Here is a 20063-nt window from a genome sequence, read left to right as displayed (position 1 = left end):
CAGGATTGTCTCCGGCCGATGCCCTGAATGGTGCCCATTCTCAGCTGCTGCCACACAGTTTCACAGAAGACAGAGCCTTCCCTATTTGCATTTTTACTGCGTTCCTGCTCCTTACGAAGGGGAGACTAAGGAATGAATGGGCACAGACTGCTGATTTATCCCCAAGTACAAGGCACATTGGCAGGATTGTGGAGCTGGTGATGCTGCTACCTTACTGTCATACACATTAAAAATATTAGCAGCAGGCAGGAATGAAAATCTTACTCATAAATTTAATCTTTTCTTCTTCAAACCTGCCCCATATTTTAAAAGATCAGATAAAAAATGACACTGTGGAATGCATACATTTACACACATGCACATATTTTCTGTGCTTGACAAATTAGTGAAACTGAAAGGGAATGAGCATGCACAGCTCAGCTGCTGTCACTGGAAGGTGGCAGTGCTCAGTCTGTCACAGGGCCAGGCCCGGAGCCATTTTTTTCCTTAAGCTTGTGATAAAGCACAGAAACAGATTTTTTTCTGTATGTATTAATCATCTGAATCTTTATAATTTAAATGTCAGATGCATAAATTATTTTCCATAGATTAATGAAAATTTTCAATCCCTTTGTATTGGAAAGTACAAGCACAATACTGTCTCTCTGATTCAATCTCTATGATTTTTATTCTAATTTTAGATCATTTGAGTGACTGTAGAATAGGTGAGGCCTTAAGATGTAAATTCCAGGTGTTTGTTTGGTAGAACAAGGGTGATGGAGGAGGGAGGAAGTGGTCTTTTTTTTTTTTTTTTTGCCCTTGCGAACAGGAATAGGTCACCGGTACTTGCAAATACGCTGTGAGGTTTCACCTTGTCCTTCAACATTCAGCTGTTGTTTTCCTTAATTTAAGCATAAATCTTTATCTGGAATAGCCTTCAGAGAGTTTAACTCCTCCGTTTGCTGACAATATCCCTCCTTGAGTTCTCCACATGAATACGCTGCCAGCCCTGCAATTAGGTTGGAAGTTGTGAACATTATTCCATTTCATTTTGGCAAAAGTATCGTTTCAGACGGCCACTGGAGATAACGTAAGCGCCAGCTCCGTTCCCTCATTATCTCCCTACGTAGCACCAGCTGGAGGGATCACTCGCGTTAACAGCTTGCTCTCGCGTCCCCGTGAGCCTTGTTTTGTCGCTATCAGCAGCCGGCAGCCGGGGAACACCTCCGCTCAGATAGCTCACCGCCCGGATCAGCAGCCCGGCGCGGCTTCTCGGCAATCGAAACCCCGGCGAGGGAGCGCTGAGCTCCCGGCTCCCTGAGGAGCTCCGAGGGCAGCACAGCGCGGCCGCCGCCGCCCGGGCCTGCCCGCCGAGGCTGTCGGGCAGCGGCTGGGGCAGAGCCCGGGTGCCCGCGGCTGCAGGCAGTGCTGCCTGGCAGGGCGCTGTGCCCGGCAGGACACGCTCCTGCCGTGCTTTTGGAAACCTCCGTGCCCGGGGAGCCCCCGGGGAGCCTCAGATTCCCCCTCAGCGGTAGTGCTGAGGCGAAGGCTGGGGCCGGCCCCCGCCCTGTCCCTTCCTGTCAGTCCCTTGCCGGCTGCAGCCTGTCGGAGCTGAGCAGCCTCCGCCCCCCGAGCCTGTCCAGGGGCACAGGTGACACGGGAGGGAACCTCGCCCGGTGCTCCTGCGGGGCGTGAGGCGGCAGTGGAGGGATGTACAGGCGGGGTGTCACCTCGGAGCCGCCCCCGAGGGGGGCAGAGGAGGCATATACGTAGAGTGTCGCCTCAAACCAGCACCTGAGGGGCACAGAGAAAGAATATACACGTGGGGTGTCACATCAGACCGACATCCGAGCGAGACAAAGCAGGAATGTATATGTGGGGGTGTTACCTCACACCCTACTACCTCCCCCAGCGCTCACGCAGGAAGCGCAACAAGCGCCGCCGAGTGCCCTGCCCGTCCCTCCCGGCCCACCCGCCCGCGGACTACGCTTCCCAGCAACGCCGCAGGGACTCGCCCCTGCCCCGCCCTCCCACTCTCCGCCGCGTGGCATCACGGACTCTGTAGTCTCCCCAAAGCACGTAGATCCCTTCCCCACATCGGGTCTTGGCGGCGAACGAAACTATCGCTCCCATCTGCCCCTGCAGCGCCGCGCGTGCGCCGCCGGCGTGGAAGTGCGCGAGGCCGCGGCGCTGCGGGCACTGAGGCGGCCGAGGGGCGGTGAGAGCGGCGGCGGCTTCCGCGTCGGGCGGGGGGCGGCGGGCGGCGCTCGGTACCGCACGGGCAGCACCGGCACCGGCGGCGTCTGAGAGGCGGCGGTCGTTGTCCGGCGCGCAGGGAATGCGCCTGTGAGGGCGGCGGAGGAGCGGGTACGGGTGAAGCCCGGGCGGAGAGGAGCGGAGCGATGTCCCAGCCCCAGCAGCCGCCGCCGCCGTCCCCTCAGCAGCAGCCGCAGCCGCCGCCTCCGTCCGCCTCCAAGAAGCGAGACCGGCGCATCTTCTCGGGCACCTGCCCCGATCCCAAATGCCAGGCGCGGCTGTTCTTCCCGGCGCACGGGCCGCAGGGCAGCGGCAGCATCGAGTGCACGGACTGCGGGCGGCGCCACGAGCAGCGGCAGCTGCTGGCCGTGGAGGAGGTGACGGACCCCGACCTGGTGCTGCACAACCTGCTGCGGAACGCGCTGCTGGGCGTCAGCGGCGCCGGCCCGCCCCGCCGGAACACCGAGCTCGTCAAAGTCCATGGCCTCTCCAACTACCACTGCAAGCTCCTGGCCCCCATCCTGGCCCGCTATGGGATGGACAAGCAGACTGGCAAAGCCAAGCTCCTTACGGAGATGAACCAGGGAGACATCTTTGACTGCTCCCTCCTGGGCGACCGCGCCTTCCTCATCGAGCCAGAGCACGTCGAAACCATGGGCTATGGGAAGGACCGCTCCGGCAGCCTCATCTACCTGCACGACACCCTGGAGGACATCAAGAAGGCCAACAACAGTCAAGAGTGCCTCATTCCTGTCCACGTGGATGGAGATGGCCACTGCCTTGTCCATGCAGTCTCACGAGCGCTTGTTGGCAGGGAGCTGTTCTGGCATGCTCTCCGAGAGAATCTAAAGAAGCATTTTGAGGAGAATCTGAGCCACTACAAGGCACTTTTCCATGACTTTATTGATGCTGCAGAGTGGGAGGATATTATCAATGAATGTGACCCTTTGTTTGTTCCTCCAGAAGGTGTGCCAATGGGCCTTAGGAATATTCACATCTTTGGTCTGGCCAACGTGCTTCACCGGCCTATCATCCTGTTAGACTCCTTGAGTGGAATGCGAAGCTCTGGAGATTATTCAGCAACATTCCTCCCTGGTCTGATACCTCTGGAAAAATGCATGGGGAAAGATGGCATGTTAAACAAGCCGATCTGTATTGCGTGGAGTAGCTCAGGACGTAACCATTATATTCCTCTGGTTGGAATAAAAGGTGCTGCTTTACCTAAGCTGCCTAGGAAGCTGCTTCCTAAAGCCTGGGGAGTTCCTCAAGACCTCATCAAAAAGTACATCATGTTAGAGGAGGATGGTGGTTGTATTATTGGAGGAGACAGAAGTTTGCAGGACAAGTACTTGATGAGGCTTGTTGCTGCAATGGAGGAGGTTTTCATGAGTAAACACGGTATCCACCCCAGTCTTGTAGCTGATGTGCATCAATATTTCTACAGAAGGACTGGTGTCATAGGGGTCCAGCCCGAAGAGGTCACTGCAGCTGCCAAGAAAGCAGTGATGGACAACCGCCTTCACAGGTGCCTCATCTGTGGGGCTCTCTCAGAGCATCACGTTCCCCCAGAGTGGCTGGCTCCTGGGGGGAAGCTGTATAACCTGGCAAAAAGTACTCATGGCCAGCTAAGGCCTGACAAAAATTACAGTTTTCCTCTGAACAGTCTGGTGTGTTCTTACAACCCTGTGAAGGATGTGCTGGTACCAGACTATGGCCTGAGTAATTTGACTGTCTGTAACTGGTGCCACGGTAACCTAATGCGTCGCGTCAGAGAAGATGGGTCTGTTTTGTATATTGATGGAGACAGAACTAATACTAGGTCTTCAGGTGGCAAGTGTGGCTGTGGATTCAAGCATTACTGGGAAGGTAAAGAATATGACAATCTGCCTGAAGCTTTTCCTATAACTCTAGAGTGGGGTGGAAGAGTGGTGAGAGAGACTGTCTACTGGTTCCAGTATGAAAGTGATGCCTCTTTGAACAGCAATGTGTACGATGTCGCCATGAAACTTGTTACCAAGCACTTCCCCGGTGAATTTGGTAGTGAGATTCTGGTGCAGAAAGTTGTCAACACAATACTGCACCAAACTGCCAAAAAGAACCCTGATGATTATACCCCTGTAAATATCGATGGTGCTCACGCCCAAAGAGCTGATGATGTACAGCAAGGACAAGAATTAGAGTCGCAACTTCCAACCAAAATCATTTTGACTGGACAGAAGACTAAAACTTTGCACAAGGAGGAGTTGAATATGAGCAAGGCTGAGAGAACTATTCAGCAGAACATTGCGGACCAGGCTTCTGTAATGCAGAAACGGAAAAGTGAGAAATTGAAACAAGAGCATAAAGGGCAGCCCAGGACTGCTTCTCCCGGGGCTGTCCGTGAGGGGCCCTCGTCTGCGCCCGCTACACCCACCAAAACCCCGTATTCTCCAACATCTGCAAAGGAAAAGAAAATTCGGATAACCACCAATGATGGGAGGCAGTCCATGCTTACCTTGAAGTGCACTACCACCTTCTTGGAGCTCCAGGAAGGCATAGCAAGAGAATTTAATATTCCCCCGTATTTGCAGTGTATTCGCTACGGCTTTCCTCCAAAAGAGCTTCTGCCTCCCAAAGAAGGCATGGAAAACGAGCCTGTTCCTTTGCAGCACGGTGACAGGATTGCCATAGAGATTCTGAAGGGCAAGGAGGAAGGCAGGCAGGCTGCCTCAGCTCACTCAGCCCATGCTGTGAAGCACGAAGATGTTGCTGTGACCAGTAAGATCTCATCAAAGGATCTGCAAGAGCAAGTTGACAAGGAGATGTATTCACTCTGTCTTCTGGCAACGCTCATGGGTAAGGCTAACTTCGTGTTATTCTTCAAAATTGTGTTTTTAAGTAGAAGATAACATGTTGCAAGCTGTAGTTACATACACATTTCCCTTTTTCTTAAATCATGCTTAATCTTGTAGCTGAAAAAAAAATCCCTTATTCCTTTATTAGAAGAACATTTAATATGCTCTCAGTGACTTTTGGAAATGTATATATGGGGTATATGAGCTACTTGTTCTTCTTTTGCTACAAAGTCCTCTTTCAAAAATTGCTGTTTAGAGGTGATTGCATTGCCTCTGCTGTCCTGTCTCTCTGTTTTTCCTGCCTCTCATTAGGCACACACTGGAAGTGTATGTGTGAAAGCTACAGACTTTTTTTTCCTACATCTCCTTCAGGTTTCAGGAAATAAATTCAGAGCAGGGGTGAGAAGGGGATGCTGAGTGTCTGCTCATTGGAAGTTTGAGGAACAAATTTTCACCTTTGTAGTAGGAGGAAATCCTGACATTTGGCCCCACAGGGAGTTGTCTTGGTTTAAGCATATCAACTTGGCATTTTCTCCTTAGATAATCCGTTAGTTTTAAATTAAGATCTGGTCTTTTTAAAAATTTAAGGAAAGTACTATTTCAGAATATAAACAGAGGAGAAACTGAAAGAATCTAAACATGGATCTGAATTCCAAAGGTTGGACATAAGGTTGCAAAGCTATACTTATAAATTATAAGTCATGTAAATCTGACTGTCAATAATTCAAGACAAAAGGACTTTTCTCAGGTGCCTGTGTTTTTTATTTTCTTCTTGAACTCGGTAGACTTGGTCCCCTGTTTGTGTATTTTGTTCATCAGGTTTCACAGTTCTTGCTGCTTTCTGGCAGGAAGTAGAGCTGTAATTATCATACATTCAGCTCTGCGAACCAGTTGAATAGTCATGTTTACAGGTTTTTTTGTGGGAGCCTTCTCTTTTGCTGGAGGGATTTGGTGTGGCTAAAGCATGTGATGTTTCAGAAACGAAACAATTACGTAATCACAGAGTGCTATGTCAGAAGTTCATCAAGCAGAACTTTGATTCTTTTCCAAGTGTGATTGTTTACTGCTGTGTCTTTTACAAGATAGTCTGCTGAATCACTACTCCCCTCGTCACACTGACATTTACACCCCAGTTCCAAAGTGCAGGAAAAAGTTAGGTTTAAAAGTTGTCTTAACTTTTAGATGAAGCTTAAAAGAGGAAGCTTATTTCCTGTCTGCAGGAAATACTGCTGGATGTTTAGTTACTGACTTCATAAATCTTTGGCATGCTTTAAAAATATCTTGTTTACTTAAGCATTAAGGTGTGTTATTATTTCACAGGTGCTTATCCATAAACTGTGAGCTGATCTTTGTATGCAAGAATGGCTTTTTGTCTTTGCCATCACTACTGTTGAATTCTGCTTTAAGAGCATCAGTTGGAATAGAATTTATCTCACCCTTCTCTGGCTGCATCCATAGTGCATTACTAATAGAAGTAAAATCAGAAGCAAGTGATAAACCTACCAGTTATAAAGCCTTATGCAACTGCTGAATAAGATGCTGTTATTATATCATATTTTTTCTCATTGGGTCTTCATTTTCCTTTAAAAATACTTGTGAGAGAAATCTAGTCACTAGACTGTTCACAATTGTGATTTTTGAACAGATTAGCTAACCTTTTATGTCCTTGCACTTTCTTAAGGGTGACAATTCCTCAAGGTGGCATATTCAGCCTTTTTGAGACAAGAAGCCTTAGTTTTTTCCAACAGCATTTCTGTACTGCTAAAACTGCTGCAAAGATCTGAGAGGCAGGTTTGTAACTTGATTTTGCTAAAAAGATTGCTGTACTGCAGTGAGGTTAGAGTGTGTAGAGGGGAGATGCTGTTGTGATAGATTATAGCTCATTGGGCTGGACACACTTTTCTTTTCCCCACTGCCTGTAGCAGAAGTGTGTCTTCAGACTTCCATAATTATTCATTCTGTGTGATTAAAACATTTTCTTTCATACAGAGTCTCCTGTAGAATTAAGAATTTTTCTTATTCCAGTTACTAGAATTTTTCTTTTCTGGTCTCAGTTACTTATTAGAATCTTAGATCATGTTCTTAAGTTTTTCTGTATACAATTTTTAAAAATTAAAATTTTTTTCATGGGAAATGAAACACTCATTTCTGGACCAATTAACATATTATGCATGATTTTTTGTAAAGCTTTCTCTTATTTTTTTTTAAGCTCAAAATGCAGAATTCTGTAGGGAAATTACTAAAGGAATTGGAATTTTGCATTAACATATTTCAACCATTATATTTTAAACCAGATTTATTTGCATCCCTGCAGAAGCACTCTAAATATGTGCAAGCCAGATATGAATTTATTTTGATTGGTTTGTTTTTCACTGATGAATTCATCCATACACAAGGAATCAAAATAGCCAGGTTTAAATTTAATGTATTATGTGATACCGGGATTTTCATGGAATTAAACAGCTTGCTTTGAAGCCAGCTGAACTTCCCTATAACATATGTTTATCAATTGAATTTTTTATTTGTGTTTCACTTTGTGTGTTCTCTCTGCTGTCTGAAGTGACAGTCGTGGGCTTGCAGCAGCTGCAGGCTAACTTACATCAGTGAACGAGGCCTCTTTGTGGGTAGGACAGTCTTGATTTGTTCCCATACCTTAATGTTCTGGGATTGAGGTCTGGCTGAGGAAGTGTGTGCTGGAGTAGGAACAGTATACTGTCTTTCATAAATGTAGTATCATGAGGGAGTTTTTAATCTAACTAAATGTTCATCCAAATTAACTTGTGACCTATAAACATCTTGCTACCATGGCAAACAAATCCAAAACAAACGGTAAAACTCAGCTAGCAACAAAAGCGTGCAAACCTCAAATGTAGTTTAGTTGAGTCACACACACTAGTTCCTCTGATCTGGGAAAGTCCAGTTGTAACTCTGGGCTTTTTTGTCTTCCAGTGGGAGATGTCTATCAAAACAGTGTCATTAGTTTGTATTTCTTTCAGTGGCTGATGCTTTTGTGTTGTGAGTCCTGCTCTCCATGCTTTCCTGCCTGCAGTACTTGTTAGTATTGCATAAAAGGCTGTCTAAACAGTGATGCTTCCCTTGTGCAAGGCTTGAAAAATCATGCCCACAGCAAATAGGGAATCTTTCCTTGGAGAATTTCAGTAATTCTAAGACTGGACTTCTTCTTTAAGTCCAGTGGTTGTCTTGTGTAATGAAAAGGAGTCCTTCAAATAGTAATGGGTTGCTCAATGCAGCAGTAAAGGAGTCCTTAGTATGGAGTCCTGCTGGCTATGGCCTCTTCAGGCTTCAGTGGACTGAAGCTGTATCCTGGTAGTTCTCAGCAGCTGTATCCTGATAGTTGTCAGTGCAGTGGTTGTTGTGATTCCTGTGGGCAGTGTTTAAACCATCAGGGAGGCTTGCAAGAGGCCCAGCAGCGATGCGCTGGAGGCACTGTGTACAGGGAGGTGCCTTTCAAATTGCCAATGACACTAAGGACACAGGTGGCAGTGACAGAAGACTTCCTTCAGTAGATCATGGAAAATGAGAAAGAAGAGCAGTTGGTTTATTACTTCAGTGTTCATCTTGGAAGCAAAGGCTGAATTTGTGAGCTTGATGTGCGAAGGAATGCAATGAACCTGAGCATATATGGTTTGAAGGAATGTTTTCAAAATGAATCAGATTATATCAATCTCCTGTCTTTAAAACATCCAAAGTCAGACTGTGGTGAATGTGCAATGTACTTTTGTAAAGTGAATGGGGGCTTGAGTAATGCTTGCATTGGAGAGGTGAGTGACAACTGTGGGGGAACAGATGAGCAGGGAGTCCTGTACCTCCTGTGCTCTTTTATTTTATTTTATTTTCCCTATAACAGCAAGCATAGACATATTGGTGATCATATTTTACAGCCTCACACATTCCAGCTTTCTCTATCCAAGTAGTACAACCAGTTAACTATAGCTGAAGATTTACATTTTCCAATCTTAATAGAAATTTGAGAGATGTTGTTATTGAGATTTTAATCCCTACAAAAGGGGGCAGTTTCTGACTAAAATGTATCAATATGCTCCTTGTATATTTGATAGAAAGTGGGGAAAATAATATTTTTTCTGAAAATGTGTATGCACAATAGTTGTTCCTACATCAGGAAAATAGAATTTATTAGAACTTTGTACTGCTTAGACAGCTACAGCACATGTCACTTCTCTGAAGCAGGTAAGTGGTTAGCAAAATAAGGAAAAGGGTATAGGCAAAATGCAGATCTGAAATGATTGAGCAGGTGCTGTTAGGTCACTGATATTCCATCACTGTAACCCAATTTTTCAGTTCTTTATATTCCTTTCCTTATGTAGTCTAGGTTGGTTTTTTCCCTCTCCATGGCATTTAAAGTTGTCACATTTCAATGCCATTTTTGGCGTTGTTGAGGAACGCTGGTTATACAGGACTGCCAGGGCCTCATGGTTGGTATTTTGTTTCTAACTCTCAAGAAAAGCAAGGTACAGACACAGCTTCTATGCAGCTGCCTGGGTGCTCGTTTGTGTCTCAGCTGCAGTATTGTCTGCTGTGTCACAGCTGTGAAATTGAGCTCTAATTTTTGAGAAGGTGTAGGGATATAGAATTCAAGTTTTAATGAGCAAGGGTATGTGCTTGAATTTTGGAAGTGTGTTAGTAATTTCCTAGCTTAATGTTGAAAGCAGAGGTAGGAGGGGAATGGAGACTCGTGTTTAGGGCTTGGCAAAGAACCAGGAGCTGCACCTTGGATCAAATCAAATTTGGGAACCTTTGTTCTAGAACATGTAGGATATTTGACTGCAGACAGTGTTATGTTTTTCTAAAAGTCTTTCAATGTCCCAGGCTCATGTTCTGTGCATTTGCAATAAAAATTCAAATTCTTAATTGCATAGAAGAGAGTGAGGACTCCACTTTTGATTTAAGGAGTTACATTTTCAGCCATTGTCTATAATATGAAAATACAACTGTTTAATTTTAATGTTTGTGTTTGATTTTTAAGGAGAAGATGTTTGGTCTTACGCAAAGGGGCTTCCTCAGTTGTTTCAGCAGGGTGGAGTCTTCTACAGCATAATGAAGAAAACAACAGGTATTTTTTTGGTTTTGTTTTTATTCCTTCCTTCCTCTGTTTCCAAATCCTGAAAACTGTAAATTGGTCTTGAGTCACTTGTAAGCATAAATATATTGTTTTTATTCTATTAATATGGTAAATTTTCATTCTTAAATATTGGAGAAGTCCTAATGCTCCCTCAGACAGACTAAGACTAGGGAATCTGCCTAAACCTATTTAATTGAACTTAAACCTCTACTTCCTGAAATTTTCACTTCCTGAATTATACAAACAACTCTTTTCTTTTTTTTTTCTTAGTAACAATATGACCAAAAAAAAAAAATCAGCTGATTTTTTGTTTTCTTAATCTTTTTCTCCTGTAAAGATCAAACAACAAGAAAATCATAACACCTATTCCTTTACTTCAAGATGCTTACTGGATAAGGAGTTTATCCTTCTTGTTCTTCTTAGGTAGATATTTTATACAGGGTACTGCAAGTTTTAAATTTAAATGGTTGGTTAAATTTGTTTTTCATGTTCCTAAGATTATTGTTCAAAAGCAAAACTATCCATCCCCTTCTTGAATTGCTGAATGTTGTATCTTGGATTCTGTGCAGAATAACCAAGCAAGTAGAGTACATTTGATTTTTAGATGGCTTTAAAAATACTGCCCACAAAAAAGAGCAACTGTTTCTTTAGAAAAGAAAGTACTAAGGAGTTATTTTCTCTCCAAGTTTATTTTCTTGATGAAATCTTTGCATTCACAGTTTAGCCGTTGTGATTTCAGCTATTATAATGGTCCCTTTACTGTTTTCTTGCTATTTGATTTTTTTTCTTAGGCAGTTTTATCAACCTTAACTTTATCTTACTTATTTTTGGAAATAAATTTAAATGTGTGATATACTCAATGCCCACTAACTCTCACTGAATTATTAGCCTGATAATAGAGTTAGCATGCTAAGTGTCTTATATGTTTCCTTTTAGTTTTCCTTCTTTTACTCTGCTTGTACAGTAACCAGTGCTGCATTGTTTGTGGAAAGTGAATCAGCTTAAACAGTGCCTGATGGAAAGGGTATTTTTGACCAGTTAATGGCTAGCCAGATTTGAAATCGTGAAGTCCAAGGAATTTTAACCCAACTCACAAAAAATGTCTAACTTAAAAGCCATTTTTCCCAGCTTACTGTGTGAGAAATAAGGATGTAGCAGATAATGCCTGCATACAGAGAAGTGCAATAGTTTCAATTACAGACTGACTTGGTAGGTACAATTCCTATTTCAGCATTAGTACACTTTTACAATTTCACTATGCAACAATCGGACTTATCTTTCCACTTTAAGAAGCTACTTACCTATTTGTAATCTTTTAGGTAATGTAATAATGCACCTATTACACTGGACCTTGGGAACAAAGCTGTCTGTGAAGTGTAGGCACTGTTAACCAATTGAAACTTGATTTAATACATCTTGTTTAAGGTCCTACTTTGAGATTTTGGGATGGCAGTTTTGGTCAATCATAGGAATTGTTTCGGTTCTCTCTTTTGCAAATGAAAGTTGAGCTCCTAAACTATGTACTTAAAATATGTTCTTCAGGCGAAGTTAGACAGGTAGGTGTTTGAGGTTAAATTCTGTTCTGCATTTTGGCTGTTTGGTTATTGGTTCCCATGGATATGTAAAGAAAGGAGCTACATGTCTGAAGCTCTCAGAATAAAATCTTATTTGTAGGTCCTCTGCAATTGTGCGTATGTGAATCAGAAGCTGTGGAGGATGAGATTAATAAGTAGGTTCATTAGGATGAAAAGAGTTTAATAACTTATCAAATTATTGAATGACCTTTTTCCACTATTGCCCAGAATACTCATTTTGAAAGCATTGTATTTGGTAATACAGAAATAGAATTTGCTTGTTGTGTTTCTTCCCTTCTGAATAATTTCTGGTGGTTTTCTTCAAGAATTTTGAGAATGAGAGGAAAAATCCCAACAATTTATCTGTTCCTCACACCTTTTAAACTGTGTTGTTTTCATTGTAGCTCTCCATGCATAGCTGATGGAACTAAAGTGAAGAGAATGGTTGCAGCCAAGTTTTCATCTGCAGATAGCTTTTAACTCACAGAAAGCCACCATCACTGAAGTGATACCTTACTGCTTTTACCACAGCCTGTATGGGAGAGAGTTGAAAGAGTTATTTTGTGTTATGGTGATAAACTGTAAAAACTGAATGTTGTCCATTTTTGGCACAAAGAAACTTCAGAACTTAAAATTATCTAGTAAACTCTCAATTTTAACAGACTGGTCAAGTGGGACAATTAAACAAACAGCAGAGCAATAAAATTATGCCTTATGTTTATTTTGTAAAGGTTAATAGTTATAATATCTGGGATTACTAAATACAGTAAGCTTGAAACACTTCTGTGAATCTAGCAACACTTCCTCTCAAATAGCAAATTTGAAGTTCCTCAAGCTTAGCAGCAGTTGGGCGACCAGAAATCCTACTACAATTCTAACTAGTCTGGAAGTAGTCTCAAATAGTATTTCTCCGGACAGTGTTTTGAAATGTTCTCCTTGTCAGTTTTTGGGGTTTGATTGTTGATGTTTTGGTTTTGTGTGATTTTGGGGGTGTGGGTGGTGGTAGTGATGGGGTTTGGCTTGTTTTACATTACTGCAAGCATGGAACTGCAAGTCATAGCAGTGTGGTCATTTTATCTTGTAATAGTACAGTATTGTCTCTTCATCAGAGTCATCACAGAAGGCAGCAGCATCTTTGCAGCATGCTGTGGTAATTGTATGGCATAAAAGCCTACTTTTTTTTCTACCACAGTAGTAACTTTCAGTGTTTGATTTTGCATACTCAATTCAATAAATTTAAATAAAATAATTACTGTGTGTTCAGAGCATGCCTTAAAATATGTTAGCACTTTGAATAACTTTTCCTGTCCTTATAGGTTTGGCTGATGGCAAGCACTGCACTTTCCCACATCTGCCTGGTAAAAACTTTGTGTACAATGCAGCAGAAGACAGACTGGAGCTGTGTGTGGATGCTGCTGGGCACTTCCCGATCGGCCCCGATGTTGAAGAGCTGGTTAAAGAGGCCTTAAGTCAAGTGCGAGCAGAAGCTGCTTCAAGAAGCAGGGAAGCAAGTCCTTCACATGGAATACTCAAGCTGGGTAGTGGTGGAGTAGTGAAAAAGAAATCTGAACAACTACATAACATAACTGCATTTCAAGGAAAGGGTCATTCCCTAGGAACTGCATCTAGTAGTCAACAACACGATCAAAGAGCCAGGGAAACACCACTTTTAAGAAAGCATAGCACAGAAACGGACTTCAGTCCTTCTGCTAAAATTGAGCCTTCTGTATTCCCAGCTGCTTCTGGTAACAGTGAGCTTATTCGAATTGCTCCGGGAGTTGTGACAATGAGAGACAGCAGGCAGCTTGACCCCACTTTGATTGAGGCACAGAGAAAAAAGTTGCAGGAAATGGTCTCTTCTATTCAGGCTTCAATGGATAGACATTTGCGGGATCAGAATACAGAGCAGTCAGCATCAGTTGATGTATCTCAAAGAAAAGTAGAGGCAGTGAGTTCAACTGCTAAAACTGGGAGCTTTCAGGCTGCCTTACCCGAATCATTCTCTGCACCAAGTGGCACTGAACACTTGAATACTGAGTCAACTGATGGTAACATGGTGAATTCTGTGGGAACAACATTCCCTGCAAGGTCTAAAGCACAAAAGGGAAATTCTGTTGAGGAGCTTGAGGAGATGGATAGTCAAGATGCAGGAATCACTAATGCAACTGAGCCAATGGATCACTCTTGATAGGTTAAAATCTAATAAGGGTAGAAGAAATTACTGTTCAAATGTAATGTTTATTGGCTGGGCCACACAAAGTGATTAGTTATTAAATCTTGTATGTATGTCAAAGATTATATCATCTTATTCAGTGCATGATAAGCATGTGATTGGCAATAGCTTTCAATATTACCATACTGCTGCCCAGGCTGGCTCTGTTACCTGTAAATTAGTTATTAGAAAATGCACTGAGATGAATATCTGCTGTACATGTGGGTTCTTGAAAATTCTTTGTAAGTTTTAATTTCTTAAAAGTCTTAAAATTTAAGCCCATGCAAGGTTCTTACCATGCTAGCTTAAGGTTACTGGAAGGGCTAGAACAGGCAAAACTAGAAACATGGCAAAGTTAATTCTGTCCCAGGTTCTTAATTCCAATAAAAAATACCCTATTGTCATAAATTAGACATACATTTCAAAAAGTAACTGAAACTAAACTTCTGCTCAATTTGATAATGCAGCATATACAGTACTTTTAATTAAAACTTTGCTGACACTTCTCCAATTTAATGACTTTTTCATTCATATCCTCCTCTCAGAGATCTTGAAATAAGTGTCACTTTAGTAAACTGAAGTCTAAGCTCTCCTATTGTCAGTTAGAAAGCAAGTTATAAAAAAGGCCACATAGCATATGATGAAGCCACATTGAATGTGGTGTGGTTGTGCCTGGCTGTCTGAGCCAACACAACCATTTTGGTGCTCTCTTGGTAGCATTTCCTCCCAAATACCAAACTGGTCAGGTGGTTGTGCAACTTTTGAGACAATTAGAGTTGGCAATTGCAAGTAAGAGCAAATGTTCAATGGCAAATCCATTTCTTTTAGAAGACTTAGATTGCTAGCATTGGTTAGAAATAGCAAAAATGAAATAACAGCTGTCCTCTTAAGAGCAAATTAACAATTTATTGGAAGGAAATGACTCTCTAACATGCATTATCCTAAAGTGTTTGGTGATAATTGAGCTTTTAGAAGCTCGCTGTTTACTCTGTGGGAACAAGGGATACAAGCTGTTTCAGTGTCTATAAAGACTACCCACCTCTCTCAGCCTCACTTCAGCTTGTGATGCAGATTTCCCTGCATCAGTGATAATAGAGCTGGTATCCACTTAAGCAGTGTGTTCATCAGACCTGTAGTGCTAGTTTTTAAGAAGCAGCCATTGTGCTTGCTCCCTAAGGATGGAATGTGTTTCTGATACTGCACTTTGCTTCCTATCTTCATAGTCATTTAAATGCACTATTGTTGCTTCTTCTCATGGTAAAATAACATTGAATGGATGAAAAGATCTTAATACAGCTTCAAAGGAATTAAGAGCATTTAAATACTGAAGTCTGTGTTTGTGCACATGTAGGTTTTTACCAGTTCACAAATGTGGTTTGTGTTGTATATGTTTGTATTCAGGAAAGTCTCCTCACTTTTTACATTTCTAATCACTTAAACAGTTCTAAGGGTTAGTATGAGAAAATGTCCCATGGGGAAGGATTTATTTTTGTATGTAGAACTGAAATGAAGCAAGTCACTTAAAGAATAGCCCTTCTCTTTTGTCAAAGTAAATTAAAATTGCTCTGTTGGTTAACTTTTTATGTAGATGGTGCAAATATTTTATGATTTCATACACTACTTAGAGGTAAAATATAAATACCACATTTTCACAACTAAATGTTAATGAAAAATGTTAAGATCTCAAATTGCTATCCGGTAAGTTAGCAATTTGGAAGCTTGGAATGTATGAAGTAATTGGCTTGCCAGAACTGACCTTGCTGATGCACTGATTAACTGGCAGGGCTTATTCAATGAGAAACAGGATGCACATGCAGCACCTGGAAGCCTGCCATGACTTCTGAAAACATTTAGTCTCCCATGAATCAGTCTAGCTCGCTGAAGGCTACATCTATATAGAAAATGTTGAGTAGAGGCTTGTGCTTTGTCACAGTGTTAAAAAAAGTATAGCAGTGACTTGTTCTGGGAAAGAATGTCAATTGGGGGAGGATGGGGGGGAGGAATCTCCTGGATCTCCTGCATTTTAGACCAGGTAACCAATGCTTTGATAGTTTTAACCTTTTCTTTAGGGGAAAAAAGTCTTCCTTGACTGGAAAAACAATGAGCGAGCAGTGTATATGACAGAGTTTCAAGTTTGAAATAAATTGAAATATTTATTGCCCATCATTCTTATTTCAAGGAAAAAATGTTTCTTTCATGCCTTTCTGGTAAGCCTGCAGAAGTTTGTGTGCCTTTTACTGTGTAAAGAGGAAGGCTTGGTATAGTTTTGACACACTTCCCATTTCAGCAGTAATTTGACTTATCCTTCTTATCTAAATAGGCATAGAAACAGATAATAGCTCTGTTTGACTCAGCATTAGTGTCATCTCAGGCCCACTCGAGTCGTGTAGAGCAGAACCCTCCAGTTCCTAAAAGAAGATGGTCTCACAGGACTGGTAAAATGTCAGTCACAAGATCTGCTGGTGTGAATTCTGGAAGGCAGGATTGTGCATATTTCTTTGCAGTGTTCTTATCTCACATAGCTTTTTCATGCATTTAATATCAGTGGTTTTGAGAAAAATAGATAGCTCTTGGTACTCTCAAGTGAAGCTAAACTTCATCTATGTGCCAGTGAGATGTGACTGTGCAGGAGAAGTGAAATAATGAACACTGAAGTGTAAGTTGGAACAGATGTTTCATTTGGTTGCTAGCAGTGGGTGCAAATGTAAGTGGAGACAAATCTGTGTGCCTGTCCAAGAAGCACCAGTGTGTTTGTTAGAATTCCCTGTTAGAGTCAGGAAAATGCTGCTGGAGTACAAGGCCAGGGAAGACTTTGGCTCATTGTGGATGAGAAGATGTGTCAGTAGGACTTCTTAAATGTCAAGAATGGTGCCCTTTTCTTGAAAAGTAAAGGCAACCAACCCAAATTCTTGCTTCCAAATTGCCTGTGGAAAGAGGTTGCGGTTTTGAGTTCCAACCTTGATTTCCTTCTTGTCTGAAGGCCAAGGATCTTCTATGCTGTGTCTCATGGCAAAGAGGACACATCATTAGAAAATCCTAAATGCTACTATGGCTTAGTAAGTATAACCCAAAGAAAAGATGATTGCTAAAAATACAGGCCTAGTACAAAAATAAAAAAGGGAATGAACTAGATTGCTGATGAGCATATGGGAAACCTCAGGAGAACAGATCAGTTTTCCAAAACTTTTACTACTTCAAATGGCTGGCTGCTTAGTTGACTTTTTGATAGTGCTGTTTCTCTCTGAATTGTTTGCATTTCAGTGAGGAAAAAGAAATAGCAGATTTTCAAATGAAATCAAAGAAATGTATTTGGGATGTCTTCCCTGTTATAGTCACAAAACAGCTGTGTGCATTGTTGGCTTTGTGAATTCCATGTAGTTTACCAGTCTTGTGCTGGCTGCAAAATACAAGCTAGACGTTGCCTCTGCCAGAGTGCTTTAGCAGTGTCACAGAGGCACAGTGCCACAGGGCTGTGTGCTAACAACCCTGCAAGGCCAAAATACTTGATTTACACTCTTTCATGAAGTAGAATCTGTTGTCATTGTCACAGGGTTAGTGGAGTTGTTGCCACTTTTTCAATGCGCTGAAAATGCCAGGTAACAAAATTCTTGGTATGTTTACAGTTGGGAGAGTGATGCTCGATCTGAGTTGTATGGAAAATGAATGATTTAAGAAGATGCCACTGTTATCTCTACATTTGTTTGGCTCCTATTTTTAAATATAAGAATCTACATGCTTTTGTAAAATAATAATAATATGAATATGAAGTTAATCCTTTTGTTAAAAAAAGCCACAACAGAGAGTGGTTTCTTTGTTTTGCTTGTGGATATCAGTTTAGCTTCATGAAGAAGTTGCTTAAGATCTTTAGAGTGCAGGATTCCCTCTGAGCCCTTATGCCTGTGGTTGAGCAATAAAAGGTTGAAACAAGAGTGGTATTTTCAGAGTTATTTTATGTTTGATGAGGATTATTGCCAAGAATTGAAAGAGTGCACTTTTAGGAGGGAATGCTATTTAAAATGTATAAATAGGAATTAAAATAGTGTATATATTTAGAAAAAAATCTTTTTAAAAAGTAAGTGCTTTACATGTTGAATTAAAAATAAATTAGCATAGAAACTATACCATCTCACAGTACTGGCTGTTATCCAGCAAGGTTTGGTTTGTTCTATTTGTGATTGCTGTACTAATTATATTTGATTTTTTTATCAGTAATGTAACAATAGTGTATTATAACAGTATATAGTGTACTATACTACACTTCACTGTACAGTATTTGGAATTTTCTTTGATTGCTATATTAAAACTATAAGTTGAAACATCTGCTTTGGTTTTATAATGTGTATTTTTATCTAGCCTTTCACACATTAGCTTGTTTCATTAATGCTGATTTGCCTACAAAATGAGTCAGTTGAAAATGTATTAATTTCTGCATTTTGCATATAAATTGCATTATACTTCCATACATGAATACTAGTACAGAGGTTGAAAAACTGATACAATTCTTAGAAAAGTAAAATCTGATGTTACCCATTTTCCTTTAGTAATGGTTCTTTTTCAAAATATTTTTTTGAGAGAAAAGCTCTTTAAGAAAAAACTTGGGTTTTTTGACCTCATGCCTAATCTAAGTATTTCATTGAACACATAGGAACTTTGAATTTGAGAGATTTCTACACCGTGTATGTTTGATATATTTGAGACCAAAATTCAAGACCTGAATCTTTTTTTTTTTTCAAAATTGTCATGAAGAAGATGTAGAAAAATGCTGACCAAGTCAGCATTTAAGATACCTTACAATCTGTGATTTGAAACGTTGGTCAAAGTGTATTTCAAAGCAAAATTTTAATGTGTGCATGTAATAGTCAAGTATGAATAAGTACAATTTGGAAGAACTATGCTTTTGAAAATTTGGCAATACTCAAAAATGAACATATTGACAACTATCTAAATTATCTCTATGCTTTTCCCACCAGCTACATGTGGTACTTTGTTTCACAAATTGGCTTTAATCAAGACTTCTGAGCCTAGAAACAAGCCATAAAACCCATCTGCAAAACTTTTGTGTTACTTCTTCCTGTATTTACTGAAAGGCCTTAATTCCAAGTGTGCTAGCAGTAAAGCCTTCTTTAAAATGATGGGTGTAAATACACTGTTAATTTTGATTGCATGTCATATCATGAAGAATTGAAAATTATCCTTCAGAAGATTTGTATTTCAAAAGCTTAAATGATTAATGCTAAGCTAGAAATTTGCTCATCTTTATTAATACAGTACTTATCATTTTAGCCAAAACCAGTACTGAATGTATGAAGCAACAAAGTTAAGCGTGGTTTCAAAGTATTTTCATTTTACTTCTGCATTTAATTTTACAGCCTTAATATCTGTCTAAATTTTTATTTTGGATTGGAGTTGTTTGGTTTGGGTTATTTGTTGGTTGGTTGGTTGGTTGGTTTGTCTCATTTTTTTCTTACGCATGTCCACAGCAACTCTGTTGTAACATCACTGTAAAACCCCATCTTCCTGTCACCATAAAACTCCTCAAAATACAACCGTATCCCTGGGGCCAGGGTGAGAGTGAACCTTGGATATTCATCAGCATGTGTAGCAAGTTATGGACGGTGCTTTTGGTATTACAAAGTCAATTCAAACTCCTTATACTGTCTGCAGAAGGTAATTGAAATCATGTTGCTTTGCTTGATGTAGAGGCTTTGATATATGTTGTCTTCTACTGGTTTGTGTAGTTTTGAGTATTTGTTACTCAGAAATGGATAAAGAAAAGTAGGTGTTTAGATTCACAGTAGACTTGATGGCCAAGCTGACATTGCAGAAACCCTATTGCTGCAACTGGTTTGAAATGGATTATTTGGATTTGAATTACCTACATTGATGTATACTGGCTTATTCTGAACATGTGTTAACACAGAGGAATTAGGCTTCAGTGTAAGCACGACCTCTCTTGCAGAAATTTGCAGGCACTTTGAGAGGTTTCAGAAAAGACTATTATTCTTTGTTCTGTTACTGAAAAACATTGATTATGAGATAGCTGCACAGACTTGTGTTTGGACTTCATCCACCTCTGTTTTTAAAAGACTGCCTAATTTTGTTTTCCG

General features: G+C 41.1%; 1 protein-coding gene across 1 annotated transcript; it reads left to right on the top strand.

The window, feature by feature from the left end:
- The first annotated feature begins 2288 nt into the window (after positions 1-2288).
- Positions 2289-18276, top strand: VCPIP1 (valosin containing protein interacting protein 1). The gene is made up of 3 exons (XM_063169700.1): positions 2289-5070; positions 10075-10161; positions 13061-18276. Exons 1-3 carry the CDS (start codon positions 2382-2384, stop codon positions 13930-13932), a joined length of 3648 nt encoding a protein of 1215 aa, XP_063025770.1. The 5' UTR covers positions 2289-2381; the 3' UTR covers positions 13933-18276.
- Positions 18277-20063: the final 1787 nt, after the last annotated feature.

The sequence above is a fragment of the Melospiza melodia genome, chromosome 1, assembly GCF_035770615.1.
Source record: "Melospiza melodia melodia isolate bMelMel2 chromosome 1, bMelMel2.pri, whole genome shotgun sequence".
NCBI classification, from domain to species: Eukaryota; Metazoa; Chordata; class Aves; order Passeriformes; family Passerellidae; genus Melospiza; species Melospiza melodia.
The sequence above is the reverse complement of the archived record's forward strand: the minus strand, read 5'-3'. Positions and strand labels throughout refer to the sequence as shown.